This window comes from Musa acuminata, chromosome BXJ3-1 (assembly GCF_036884655.1).
Source record: "Musa acuminata AAA Group cultivar baxijiao chromosome BXJ3-1, Cavendish_Baxijiao_AAA, whole genome shotgun sequence".
NCBI classification, from domain to species: Eukaryota; Viridiplantae; Streptophyta; class Magnoliopsida; order Zingiberales; family Musaceae; genus Musa; species Musa acuminata.
In genome coordinates this window covers 8,682,720-8,698,007 of record NC_088349.1, presented here as the reverse complement: position 1 = coordinate 8,698,007, position 15,288 = coordinate 8,682,720, and the positions used below count along the sequence as shown (strand labels likewise).

The following is a 15,288-nucleotide window of genomic DNA, read 5'->3' as shown; positions in this document are numbered from 1 at the left end:
CACACCTGCTTTAATCCACTGTTGGAGGGGTGTTCATAGCTGTTGTGCCCCTATTGGTGGGATGTATATGGTGATCAGTAGTAGCATGGATTGCCAAGTTGGTATCTATCCTAGTAACTCGAAGTTTTTTTAAAATAATCTCTTGAATAATCTTTCAGAGCTTAACTTTTTTGATATTCCTTAGTGTATTTTAGACAACTTCAATTACATTTTACATGGGTTTGACAAATTTGATGGTCATCCTTTCTGAGCTAACTTATCTATTGGAACTTTCCAAGATTTTATAAAAATTATAGTTTAATAAACTTGGATTTATTTGGCCCTAAGTACACCTAGTGTAATAACCAAAAGATCCATGCATGCATCTTTGTTCGTCTTGAGAGGGGTTTGGCTAATCATCTCTAGCTTCAGTTGTTTAATGGCTATTCTGTTTACCACCTTTTTATAACATATCATGTTCCGCTCAAGTTTCATATAAAATATATAGATATTATTATCCCTTATTCTTTTTAATTTCAAAACTTTTAATTTAAATAATATGAAATAATTAATTTGGTTAAGTCCAATTGGACCCACCCTTAGATGACACTAACCATCTTGCACATTTCCATATGAACCTTTGTAAGTTGAGAGGTGATTTTTTGTATTATAACAAATGCTCTTGGAGTAACTTAGAGACTCTTCATAACACTATCATGACTTTTGAATCTTAAATTGAAGAGTACCTCCTCTAATTCTAATCTTTAGTGGTTAATTCTCTATACCTATATAACTTTAATGATCACAATCGTAAAATTAAATATTTTCATAATTTTATTATAGGTATTTTGAACCTAATCAGGAGTTGATTCTAGACACTAATGAGATCAACTCTCTTTTTCATTAGCATTATATTGATTTATGGCAATCTCCTTTCTACACCTCAACTAACTTTGTTCCACTCTTCATGCCTTCTCTCCTAGCTCTCACTATGATGACTCATATGTAATCGAACTATTCACTATAGATGAGATTTACTTTATAGTCTGGTCCTTAGGGTTGGAAAAAAGCCTTAGCCCTAATAGCTTTATTTGTGAGCTCTACTTAGCATATTGAGACGTCATTGCCCCCTCCCTCGTTAATATTTTTAAATGATTCCACCAACATTTTTATCCCTTATAGTTGGACCAAAACCTTCTTTAATTTTACCCCCAATATTAAAAACCCAACTATGGTTGCTTATTATCAGCCTATTGCTTTATCCAATATTAGCTATCATATTTTAGCTAAGGTTCTTTCTAATCATATGAAACCTTATCTTCAGTTGATTAGTCTCTATTAGCCAACCTTTCTTCCTGATCGAATTATCTGTGATAACTGTTAGGATCGAGAGCACTAAGAGGGGGGGGGGGTGAATTAGTGCAGCGGAAATCTTTCTAAGATTAAAACCGAAAGCTGCGTTCGTTCGATAAAAACGATTTCGATGTAAAAGCCGATTTTAAGATTAAGCGCAGTTTGCGTCTAAACGCTATTTACGTCTAAACGCAGATTGCGTCTAAACACAGTTTTACGTCTAAGCGTAGTTTACGTCTAAACACAGTTTACGTCTAAACACAGTTTGCGTCTAAACTCAGTTTTACGTCTAAACGTAGTTTACGTCTAAACGCAGTTTGCGTCTAAACACAGTTTTACGTCTAAACGTAGTTTACGTCTAAACGTAGTTTACGTCTAAATATTGATTTTGAAGATACTGAACTTTGAGATGCGTTTTACAAATGCGCAGAAGCCAGTTTGCAGTTATAATAGGAGTTAAAACGTAAACGTAAACTGCAATGTAATGATCGTACGAAAATGCCGATTTACGTCTAAATGCTGATTCGGAAAGATCTGAACTTAGAAGTGCATTTTACAAATGCGTAGAAGCCAGTTTGCAGTTATAATAGGAGTTAAAATGTAAACGTAAACTGCAATGTAATGATCGTACGAAAACGCCGATTTACGTCTAAATGCTGATTCGGAAAGATCTGAACTTAGAAGCTCGTTCGTAAAAGCACAGAAGGCAGTAGATATTTAGGAGGTTTGCAGAAATGATAAAGTGCTAAAAAATAAATGCAAATCGAGATTTAGAGTGGTTCGGTCAGCCTTGATCTACTCCACTTTTGGCTTCCTCCACCGACGAGGTCACCGACGTCAACTAGAGGCCTTCCTTCAATAGGCGAAGGCCAACTGCCCTTTTACAGTTTCACTCTTTTTGACGGACTCAGGAGACAACCCTTACAGAACCTTTCTCTCCTCTCTTTACAACTCAAAACTTGAAGAACAGAAAGAGGAGAACTTTTGGACTTTACACAAATTTGAGCTCTTAGAATCACAGAAAAGATCAAGATTTCGGTGTAGGTCTGTATCTTTTCAGTGCTGAATGGGTGGGGTATTTATAGGCCCCAACCCAGTTCAAATTTGGAGCTCAAAACAATCAAATCCCGGAATTCCGGGATCAGGCGGTTGCACCTCCTGACTGGAGCGGTTGCACCACTTGGCAGAGCTCGAAGACTGAGCCCAGGCGGTTGCACCTCTCTGTCAAGGGCGGTTGCACCGCCCAGTCTGGCTCGGAGACTGAGCCCCAGGCGATGCCACCTCCTGACTGAGGCGGTTGCATCGCCTGCCAGAGCTCGAAGACCGAGCTCAGGCGGTGCTACCTCTCTGTCAGGGGAGGTTGCACCGCCCAGTCTTGCTCGAAGACTGAGCTCAGGCGGTGCCACCTCCTGGCTGGGGTGGTTACACCGCCCAGTCTCCCTGGGAGACTTAGCTCAGGCGGTGCCACCTCCTGGCTTGGGTGGTTGCACCTCCTGGTGCAATCAGGGCCCGAATGGTTAGCTCCATTCGGCCAAATTTTGGTTTTTCAGAGGCCCAATTGCCCCAAGATTAAGCTAATGGGATCACCTCCCATTTTTAACTTAATCAATGTGCTAACTACGATTAATCCTAAGATAATTTTTGCAGCTTGCACCGGTGCGTCAATCGCTTCTTCCGGCGAACTTCCGTCGATCATCCGATGAACCCTCGGTGATGCTCCTGCGGACTTCCGGCAAACTCCTGGACTTGCGACGATCCACTTGGCGAGTTATGACGAGCTTCTTTTGGCAAGCTCCTGGACTTCTCGGATCTGTTCCCGCAGAACCTCCGACGACCGTTCGGACTTCCGTCAAGCTCTCGAACTCCCAATGTGATCATTGTCTTGACTCCGGCGTAACTCCTACCGCTTGTCTAGCTTTCATCGTAGTTAATCCTGCACACTTATCTCAACACATAGATTAGACAACAAATGACAAATGACAATTGACTTTATCATCAAAATCCGAGATTCAATAATAACATCATAATTGCGCAGGAGGTTACTGATATCATTTACTCCTCCAAGAGCAAAACTCCTTCGGTCATGATTAAAATTGACTTTGAAAAGTTTTTGATCACCTTACTTGTCTATTATTCTTTGTGTTCCCTTTTATTCTGAATTTTTCATATAAATTTCAAAACCGGATAAAAGCTTGTGTTTCCTAATCTCCAATTTTTGCTTGTCTCATTATAAGACATATTTTCTTGCCTTTCACTAGTCAATGTGGCACTAGATAAGGAACTCGCTATCTCTTTATCCTATATCATGGTTGTGCAAAATTGAACTTAGCACTTTGCTCAAGTTATTTATTCTAAGCATCTTCACATCTTAAGTTTGGTCCTACTCATAGCATTAGCCATATCATATAGCTGACAACATCTTTTTATATTTTAAAGTTAAGAAAATTTCTTGCTTATAAGTTGCTGACCAACCAATGCATCAATTTATCCAAATCAGAAATTTACTTCCCTAGATTTATCTTGGGGCATACGAGATTTAAAATATATTTATTTTAGATTTCAAGGAACGATGCTTCTCCTTTGAATATCTTAGTGCATCTATTGCCCCCAAGCATCCCCCACCTCATACATATGATGATATTTTTCACAAAATTAAAACTAGGCTTGCATCTCATTATTTATCTCAAAGGTATCGTTTTCTATGATTCTTAGATTTTTTTTTATTTATCATTGTCTTAAAAACTATTTTTTTTATATCTCGATTTTATCATAGGTTATTAGTATGATCTCTTTTATTTGATCCGGTAGCTGGGAATTGATTGCTCATATTAACTCTATTAAAATTACTCATTTGTATGATTTATAGTTTTGGATTGCTCATATGTAATGTAAGGTTATAGCTAAATATACTTATTATTTCCTAAAACAAAGAAATTATGCTATAGATTTCAATTGGTATGACTGACACACTTTATGAAAATTTTTTATTGCTCCTAAAATCTACTTATTTTGTTGGAAATTGCTCCAAAAGTGATTGTCTATATATATTTATGATAGACTCCACCGGCTACAAATGCAACCACACTATTTTCCCATTATATTACAATACCCTTGAAATTATTTCACACTTGTTTTTCGAATGTCTCTACTCAATTCAATAAGTTAGGAATAAATGGTTTCAAAATTTTCCAACCTAATTTCTCCTCAAAGAATATAAGAATATGGGTGATTTTGAGAAGTTAATTCAGTCTATCCTTACAAACCAACTTTGAGTTGTCTGAAATGTACAAAATTTATCTCTATTTACAGGAAAACTATCCACTATATCAAGGATCTATCATAATGGCTAGATCCTCTCTTGAGTTGCCTTTGCTAGCCATTATGCTATATCCATCTATCCCGAGGGTAGTAGAATGAATAATTTCATATGGATTAAATAAAATAAATTATCCTTAGTTGGGTTTAAGTTAAACACTGATGTTTTCTTTCATTGCAGAACTGTGACCAGAATGACTTTTGTAAAATGGTGGGATAAAAATTATTTATAAAATAGATCACCAATCCACTATCAAGCATTGGCGATCAAGCTTGACCTTCAAGCTACAATAACACACAGGTTCTTGGTAATGCAAATTGAATCTGACTCCTGGTGACATGTTAACCAAAGACTTGACACCCCCCCATGGTGAATTCAAATACTAATAAATGACATCAAAGCTCTTTTATATCAGTTGACAGCCCACACAATTCTATATCGCTTTCATCAATGCAATCAAGCATCCCATTGCCTAGTATATAAAATCCATATAAATAAAATTTGTTTTCGAATTAGTCTTTATTTTACAGTTTGACCTTCAAAAATCCTTTTGTAGATCTTTAAGGATCTAATAAAAATATTTCTTTTTAAGAGAAAAAAGAATGAACTGATGCGGCTATTATCGACACGCTTTAACATTGAAGAAAGATGCCTTCGGTGAATTATTCGTGTCTCTTTTATTTATTTTAAATGATAAAATATCTAACCTTGGATTGTGATAAACTTCTTCTATTGTAAAAAGAATAAGATCTTCCACCTTGGACGAAGGATCGAATAGAACCTCATCATATAGATGATGATAAAGAGAATTTCTAGAGTTGACATCGTAGATGTATGAGTAGGGGAGAATGGATTCTCGTGGAGTTGCATATCTTTAATCAACTCTTTTTCATTCATTAATGGGATACATGACCAGTATCCGAGTAAAGCAGACAAGATGGGAAGAGAACTTTAAGATGAAGCCTAGCCATGGAGAAGAAGTCTAGCATCCCTTAGGAGAGAGACACAAGAACTCCCAAGGGCTTGTCATTTAGTGGAAGGGGAATATATTACTGTCTCTTAAATAGGATGAGGATCTTATTGTGGTTCGAGAGAGCATTTAGCTCCCATGGCGATGAAGAAAGAATCCTGAAAGCCACTCTAATGTTTCCTCTTTCTTATTTCTTTTGTTTGTTCCTTTCCTTTCAAGAATTTTCTTTTTTTTTTATTCTTTCCCTATGAAGTATTTCTTTATTTATTTGGATTAATATTTGATGCGAGAGTATGGACAAGATCTAAGATGACACGCGGATATCGTTTTCTTTTTTTTTTCCCTCACAAAGTAAGTTGTCAAGATTAGATTGAACTCAAGACCTCATTATGAATAGTCAAAATTTTTTAATATTTATTTATTTTTAAGAGTTAATACCAAGGTTTATCATTTTAGATACTAGATCTGTCTCAATGATCTTTTAGATCGATACGTATCGATCAGATATACTGATATATGGTATATTGATATATACTAATATTTTATAAATGAAGGAAAAGGAGAGAAAAGAAGAAGAGGTAGTAGAGGATGCTACAAAAGAGGAAGAAGAAGAAGGAAAAAAGAAGAGATGAGACGAAGAAGGAATAGTGGCAGGGGCATCGAGGATGGTAGATCATCACACAACAAATGCCAATTATGTGGACACTATGTAAAAAATCATTCTTAGTTAGGTTAGTCGATTAAGAATATTTAAATTTTTATTTATAATATATGATAAAATTTGTTTACCTATTAATAATTGTTTCAATTCTTCTGAACATCTGCATGTTCCATACTGTGATTTATAGCAAAGCAAAAGGTTCCAATTTGCTCTTATGATCTAAATTAACAAGACTGCCAAATCTGACCTCATGTGTTTTGTAAAAAATCTCCATTTTAATTCGTTTTTCTTCATCATGTGCTATCCAAGTTTTTTTTGTTGCAAGTCCAAAAACATTACATGGTGAAGACAAAAGAACAATCTGAATAAAAAGAAAAAAATAGAAAAAAATTCATATCGAATTATTCAATGTATATAGGAAGCATTAATTTTGCATGCTAAAGGAGAGGAGGATAGAAAGTCATACTGCACTCCATATATAACAGAGTAAGAATGTTTGCATGTAATTGATGATATTGTAATGGGAATTAGCTGCTGCCTTGTTTTCGCTTCTTGTCATCTTCGATTCCCCAAAATGGTTTGACTTTGCTGGTTTGGCAAGCAGAGTTAGGTGAGGAAGGCAGTGGGGAACATGCATGGCGCAAACCCTCGAAGACCATAAGCAGACAAGGAGTGTGAGGAACAAGATGAAGAAAAGGAGGATGTCAGAACACTAACCCTAATAATTACACTACATGGCGACAACAATCAATCGGTTGTCACCTCCTTCTGCCTACATTGTACCGATCGTGTGGACTATATATATATATATATATATATATATATATATATATATATATATATATATATATATATATATATATATATATATATATATATATATATATATATATGAGAGTGAGAGAGAGAGACACACACAGAGAGAGAAATGTGACATACGCCGATGAATATATGTAAGAAGAGCTCTCACAGGAAGAAGCATCTCATAGATGAATCCTAAGAACCCTAAGAGGACTGTCAGTCTGATCACCTTTCAACTCCTAAGAACCTTAGGAGAGCACGGATGAGGCCTTCCAAGTAATAACGTTGATCATGTATCTGAGCGCAAGTGATTGTGATGTGATCTGTTCCTTGTTTCTCTCACTCTAAACTTACTTACCAGAATTATCAGTACTCAATTCCTTGGTATTCTGCAACCAGGAGGGTTAATGGTTAATGCAAAGTACCCTGCAACTTCTCTTTTGTTCTCTTTTGGTGCAAGATTGCATGCATGGGTAATGTAGCACTCAGGAAGATGGCATTAGAGAACCCTAAGAGGAGGCTGATATCACTTCACCAGTCCTACTGAAGTGCTTCTGCACTGGTGTTACCATTACCATGTTAGAGATCGAGATGAGAGAGTGAGGGAACAGTACAGCAAGTGGGCTCTTTTTATTGCGTATATTTTGGTGCTTCTCTTTTCATGGAACTAATTCCACCCATGGCTTCTCGTAATAGAGTGCCATCCTTTGGTCCCCATGTGTTCTTGAGTGTGTTGCCTTTTCCTGCCTTGAACTCCACTCAAAACTACAACCCCTCTCTCTCTCTCTCTCTCTCTCTCTCTCTCTCTGTGGAACTATTATATAATTCTTTGGCACAATATCCTTTGCTGATCTGAGGTTTTGGCATGGGTGGGGGCAAAGGTGTGGGGAGCTGAGAGAAGGAATGGATGCTGGAGGAAGTAGGGTGAGGAAGGAGTACTGGTTATATATTGTAGAAAGAGAGAGTCGAAAGTAGAGGAAAAGGTGGACTTTTTAAGCATGTCAGATCAGTGCACCCAAGCAGAGGTAAAATTTAGCAAAGAACAAGTTGTGTTTGTTTGTTTGCTTGCTTGTTTTATGGGGTATTCTTTTTCTGCTTTGGATTTGTTTGTTCCCATTAGCTTCTCATTTTCCCCTTCCTTCTCCTGATGCAGTTCAAGGCAAAGGGATGAGCTGCAGGTTCTCTTTCTGTGTTGGGATGAGAGCTCTTCAGCTTCCACCAGTAAGATTAAGATTTCTTCTGCCTCTTTATTTCTGGGCCCTTAATTATCTCCTCTTTGTTCTAAGAGTATTTAGATTCACAGAGATCTTTTCCTCCTCCTTCTTCATCTTCTTTGCCGTATTATTCAGGTAAGATAAAAGATGAAGAAGGAAGAGAGTCTGCATGCGGCAAGTGAGGCATCTTAATGAGTTTGAAGATTAAGAGGATGGCTTCATGATGATGAGCAGAGGTTGATGAATTGCCTTATCTGGGGGTCTGATTCTGAAACATTCCATCCATTTTGTCATATGATCTCTCTCTCTCTCTCTCTCTCTCTCTCTCTCTCTCTCTCTCTTGGGCCTGCAATATACCATTTGTTTGCTAATGAGTTGGTACCAAGATGCCGCCTTGGTTTGCTTGTGATGTGAGAACTCACTGGGAGTAGCAGTCATGAAGGCTGGACCTTTAGGTGTGCCCTTTCTGCTAGTGTATGCGAACACACACACACACACACATCACATGCAGAGAGAGAGAGAGAGAGAGAGAGAGAGAGAGAGAGAGAGAGGATTAGATTACAAGGGAGGGAGATGGATAGATGTGGAGGATATTGCTTGTTGCAACAGTCTTACATTGTACTGACTGCAAGAGAGGGGCTGCAAAGAAGCTATGCGGCAGCCATCGATGGAGATCCCACAAGGAGACAAAACAAGAGATGGTTGGAGTTGGTTGTGTGTGATCTCTATTCCTCCATTAAAAGCTTTGCGTGTCCAAGATCCACAATAAGTGAGAGAGCCGCAAGAAATCACAAACACAGAGAGAGAGATAATAGAGGGAGAAAGAACTCTTGATACTGTTAGCGAATGCTGCATGCTCCCCCTCCCCTTGTTCTCATTCATGATCTAAGAGCATCTTTTAGTGCTTCGACTCTTCAAGTTAGACCTCCTACTTTCCATGCACACACACACACACCCATCATCATCAACCCCTCTCTCACTCTCTCTCTCTCTTCTTTGGTGCCTTCATCTTGTTTATTTTAGTCCTTATCGTGGCAGTCCCCCACCCAACCTTTAGAATGTTTTAGATTCCTACTCTCCTCATTTAATCCCTTCATCATTCCTAAGCTGACAACAAATCTGCCCCCATCTCAATCCGCCCAAGTCCATGTAAAAGAAGACAAGAAGAGCATGACCTTTCCCCCACCCCTGCCACATTACCCCACACTTAGAGAGAGAGATAGAGAGAGACGGGGCTTGGTGAAACAGTGAGACAGCACAGAGCAGCTGCCACTCCCTACTTCAATCTATCTCCTACGACTACTATTACTACTACCACTAAACTACTACAACTATCACTCCCCACATCTGTGTTTTCTTTGCAGATCATGTCCTGTCAAGGAAGCTGCTGCCTTCGCAGATGTCCTTTTAAAGCAGAGCGATGCCAAGCCCACCAATCTCTCTCTCTCCGCAACTGCTACTGCCACTGCCGCTGCTCTCCTCTCCTCCACACTCCATCAGGTACTTCTCCTCTACCTCTCACGCCTCCCGCTCCTCCTCCCCCTCCTCCCACCGCCTGCTGAGGAGGCCTTAGATATGCTCAGTTCACTCAAGTCCCATGAAGAGGGCGATCAAGAACACCACCGCCACTCCAATCCCCTCCACCCCAACCCCCAGCATGGCCAGATCTCTCCCTCCGCCCACGCGCGCCAGCTCCTGCTCAGCTGCGCCGAGCTCGCCCACCGCGGCGACCTCCCCGCGGCGCAGCGCACTGCCTCTCTCCTCTTGGCCACTGCCTCTCCCTATGGCGACTCCACCGACCGCCTCGTCCACCAATTCGCCCGCGCCCTCTCCCTCCGCGTCGAGCGTCTCCTCCCCCCAGTCGTCGACGCTGCGTCCCCGGAGGCCCTCCAGTCGTCCTACCTCTCCTTCAACCAGATCACCCCCTTCCTCCGGTTCGCGCACCTTACCGCCAACCAGGCCATCCTTGAGGCGGTCGATGGCCGCCGCCAGGTCCACATCCTCGATTTCGACACTTCCCACGGGCTGCAATGGCCGCCCCTGCTCCAAGCTATAGCGGAGCGCTCCGACCCCAAAGATCCCCCTTCCATTCGCGTCACCGGCACCGGGAGCAACCTCGAAGTCCTCCGCCGCACAGGCGATCGGCTTCAGACCTTCGCCGATTCCTTGAACCTACACTTTCAGTTCCATCCCCTCCTCCTCCCCTCCACCTCCAGCAACCCTCTCTCTAGCACCAGTGCCGACCTGACCTCTTCTTCCTTCCAACTCCACCCGGGCGAGATCCTCGCGGTGAACTGCGTGCTGTTCTTGCACAAGCTACTGAAAGATGGCGGCGGCAGTGACGGCTCCCATGACCTACGGGCATTTCTTCAAGCTGTTCGAGCGATGAACCCGGCGGTGGTGACGGTGGCCGAGAGGGAGGCAAGCCACAACTCGCCCATCTTCCTGCAGAGGTTCACGGAGGCACTGGACTACTACACGGCGGTGTTCGAGTCGCTGGAGGCGACGCTGCCACCGACCAGCCGGGAGCGGGTGGCGGTGGAGCAGGTGTGGCTCAGCAAAGAGATCGAGGACGTCGTCAGCCGCGAGGGCGATGGGAGGAGGGAGCGGCACGAGCGGTTCGAGTGGTGGGAGGCTCTGATGCGGCGCGCCGGATTCACCAATCTGCCCCTCAGCCCCTTCGCGCTGTCGCAGGCCCGCCTCCTGCTCCGCCTGCACTACCCATCCGAAGGGTATCAGCTGCAGATGGTGAGGGATTCCTTCTTCTTGGGGTGGCAGAAGAAGTCCCTCTTCTCCGTCTCTTCTTGGCACTAGTGCAACAACCCTACCATACCAAAGTGCTCATAACCTACTCAATTAGCTCTCTCTTTCCCTCTCCCTCGTTCCTGTTGTCTGTGGATCTAAGTAGGGTTTTTGTTCTTAATTGTAAGACCTGAGTTGGAGAAGAGGGAGGGGAAGTGCAGTGCAGGTAATATAGGTTAGCATATACTCCTATATCATCTTGGCTAGGAACCCTAACCCTAGTTTCTGCTCCTGTCTATTGGAAGGAGGAGAATGTGGAGGTGGTGCACGTTGCATGGGATTTCGGAAGCTGTGAGCCAAAAGAAATGGTTATAACCCTCACCATTCCTCTCTCTCTCTCCCTCTCCCTCTCCCTCTCCCTCTCTCTCCTTGTACCCTTCTTCCTTCCCAAGGCAAAGCCCCACATCCCTTTTCCTTGAGGCTCTTCCTTTTCCCTGTGTTGCTTATGCTTATAAACTATATCCAAGGTTGTTGCACCATTATAATCTCTCTCACATTTTTTTATTTTATTATAATGTATGATGATCATAGTGCTTCTTGTAGTTCTGCAATGGATTGCCCCCTTTGGGTTATAGAATTGTTTCCTGCCATGAGAGGGGAAGTCACAGGCATTGTGCTGGTGTGGTGTGTTTCTTTTGCATATTTTATGCTCACAGATGACTCACCCACACTCACATTATTTCATTGTTGCCTGCATGCTTGCATGACATGGTTGCATTATTTCATTATCGAGCATGTTTGATTTACCACCACTAACTACAATCTAATTCTATGGGGATATGAGAGTGATCATGAAGTAGAAGACCCTTCTATGCTGCAAAAGGCCACCCACTTTTGTGTTCAGAATAGTTGTTGCTGCTGTCTTCTGCCTCCTGCAAGGGGTGTTTAGTTCTTGTTTCCTGTGCTGCTGTCCCAGACTATTGTCTCTTGGAACTCATTCCTGCATTCCTACAACCTTAGATCCTGCCTCATGTCCCCTCAAACAAGCTTATGGGTTTGCTCAAACCCAAGCTTTCTATGGCAACTCTTGCCTCCTCCCTCCCTTGGGATCCTGCAACCTGGTTTCCTAGCTCAGCCATCGATGTTTCCCCTACCTTCCAGTAAATCTGTGTAACATACACAGGAGCAGGCTAAGATTAGAATCATCCGATTGATGAAACAGCACTCATACTCTCATTTCTAGCATCAGCGCCACCAGGTCAATCTTTTGAACCCTCTGTCTTAGACATGATGATAAGTTGGCTTTATGCTTTTCTTTTTTGTGAAACAACACTAAGTGTGGTTGTGACAAATGTGCTTTTGCATCTCTTGATCTAATTCCTTTTTCCCTGCTTCTGCATTAGCGTATGACACTCCTATCATTTCGATCCAATCCCAAGAGCCACTGGAACAAAGGAGAGAGTGAATCGAAGCAGGTTGGTTGGTATCCCTTGTGTTCTTCTGCTTTGCCTTGCATCCATGACATGACACCTGCAGAAAAGATATGACACAGCGGAAGGAGACCCACTTCTGTCTTGCCATTCAGAGCAACTGCAGTCAATGATATCAACTTCTATATGGAGAGGTTTGTGTGTGGATTGTTGTTAATGCAGAGTACTTAACACTGTCTCCACTGCACACAATGCTTGCTATGTATCATTTGCATGTGCTGTCCATTTGTATGAGTGTTGGTGAAGCAAGCAGGTAGAATGGTACAAATTGCATTTACTGCAATGATAGAGGGTGGAATGTGATACGTCATCGAGCAGAATCTGTCAAAGAGATTCTGCATTTGTTTGCTTAATGATTGAAAGCTGAGGAAGGATAGATGTGTGAGATCATCTGCTGATCTGAACTGCACATCTGAGTTCCTTTCTCCAAGTAGAAAATAGAGTAGCATTCCTTTTGTGCCTCAGGTAATTCTTTCATTAATGTCTTTGGGCATATACCAGCAAGAGATCAATCACACACCCAACCTTTCCTTGTTCAAGAAGAAAACCCTAATCTTCCTCTCTCTCTCTCTCTCTCTCTCTCTCTCTCTCTCTCTCTCTCTCTCTAACTTGGGACAGTACACGAACGGGTGATCATTGAGAGGATCCAAGTGAAAACCATGGAGCATGCATTGAGCTCAGCAAGGACAAACAATAACATGGAGACCAATGCATCTCATGTCAGGGGTACCATGGACTCTTTCGAAGCCATGTGATCTCATATATATCATTGTTGTTCGAAGTGAAGTAGCTTGATAGCCATATAGTAGCTCTGTCAACAGGCCTTAGGCTCTTAGGTAAGCAGTAGCTCCCTGGGAACCATGTCACCATCCCACAGCTGCTGGCAGCGGATGGAACAAACCAATCAGTGTGCTTCCATGAGTGAACACAATGCATATGCAAGTTCAAGTCTTTCTGTGTCTTGATATGTTACCCTCATACACTTGATGTTTCCCGCCTGAAGAGGACCATATATAATGTCGGATTTACATGGTTTTTGTACGTAGCAGGCTGTCTTAGTGAGGCATTAATATATACACTTCATGCTTCCCAGCTAAAGAGGACCAAATCTTATAGCAGATTTGCATGGCTATTGTAGAAGGCTATAATGCAGAAAAAAGATATCTTTTCACAGAGAGAGCGAGAGACAGTGAGAGAGAGAGAGAGAGAGTATTGCAAACTTTTGTTAGGAGGGAATCTGAGCAAGCACAAGTCTGTGAAGGGAACTACTTGTAATGGAAGGGGAAATGCTTAATGTCTCTGACATGAGTAAGTGCAATATGAGAGAGAGAGAGAGAGAGAGAGAGAGAGAGAGAGATGCTGTGGTAGCGTGGATGGGGGTTTGTTGACGACAGGCGTGGTAGGGGGGTGGGTTATAGGGTTAAGGGAGAGAGAGAGAGAGAGAGAAGATGGGGGGGTATGGGTTTGGCAGGTGAAGCATCAGAGGGGATGTGCCACAGAATGCAGGCACAGGCCCTCACTTTTTGGGCACTTTGGTCCGAAGTGTTCATGCACCATCACAAAACGATCCTGATCAAATGATCTAAAGAGAGAAAATTATGAATGGCTTCATTCCATGTTCATCTACCTCTGTGTAATACAAGGTCTATAACCCATTGATGTGGCAAAACATGCTGATATATGCACTTCAGAAAAATAATTTTTTCCCCTGGTAATTAAGTGAATCAGGTCATTGCAATAAGGTTTCACTGATGTTATCTATTGTATTAAGTTAATCCTCCAGCTTCTGTAGTGTTTATTCTATGATCTGATCAATGGTAAAAGGTGGAATATGTATACTGACACTTGACATCTTATTAAGCAAACTAATAGAGGCTAATGTTAGAAATAATCATGTTGATTTCTTTAGTAAAGTCATCATGCTAAGATGTCAAGCACCTAAATACACATAGTACCCATTGGATCCACTGTCATTACAAATCATCACCTATTGAAATAACATTAACATAAAGAGGAGAAGCTGAATCACTGATCTTTTGCCAGACATAAATTTAAAACCAGGATTGTAGAAGCATACTAAGCATAAATTAGTATTTAATGTAGAAGGTCAATTAACAGGTATAAACATCATCTTCAATCAGTATGGTTATGATGTATGGTAAACTTGAGTATGTAGGATGATAGTATGAACACATAAAATCTAAGAATATAGAAAATGTAAAAAATATTTTGCAGATGTTGGACACAAATTAAGAAATCATATGACAAAAGGACTCAAATCCATATACACATTTACATACATACATTATAACTAGGAAAACCTTAATAAATTTAGACAGAGATGAAATTGAGAACTATAAAAAGAAGATATTATAGCTAAAAAAAATTATTTTTATTCTTCTTTCTTTTTTTTTACTTCAATTCATTCATACAATTAGGGTATGATCCCCTTTCTTCTATCAACAAATATATTAAATATGACTCATATTTTCTGACATGATTTATCATTTCATGGTTTGTCACATCTGAAAAATGAGACAACTTTATATACCAATTCAATGTAAACAAGTTTAACAATAAAATCATTTCACCAAAGAACTACTTGATGAGCCTTCCGACACAAAGTGGTCACACTATATGCATGCAATGGATTGTAAGACACATCATTCAACACTGCCATGATTTCTTGTGAAGCCTTGATGCTCAATTATATTTGAATTTTTTGTTTTGGTTGATCATTTGCCTTTACTTGATGATAATAT

At 41.0% G+C, this 15,288-nt stretch overlaps 1 protein-coding gene across 2 annotated transcripts; it reads left to right on the top strand.

Moving 5' to 3' along the window:
* The first annotated feature begins 7,908 nt into the window (after positions 1–7,908).
* Positions 7,909–12,907, top strand: LOC103993532 (protein MONOCULM 1-like). Of its 2 annotated transcripts, XM_065136293.1 has the most exons (5): positions 7,909–8,105; positions 8,234–8,301; positions 8,430–8,554; positions 9,659–11,042; positions 12,440–12,907. In XM_065136293.1, the coding sequence occupies exons 3-5, from the start codon at positions 8,535–8,537 to the stop codon at positions 12,581–12,583; spliced, it is 1,548 nt and encodes a 515-aa protein (XP_064992365.1). In that variant the 5' UTR covers positions 7,909–8,105; positions 8,234–8,301; positions 8,430–8,534; the 3' UTR covers positions 12,584–12,907. The 2 variants fall into 2 exon arrangements, with proteins under 2 accessions (XP_064992365.1, XP_009411905.2); XM_009413630.3 differs by lacking the exon at positions 12,440–12,907 and having other exon boundaries at positions 7,914–8,105; positions 9,659–11,581.
* Positions 12,908–15,288: the final 2,381 nt, after the last annotated feature.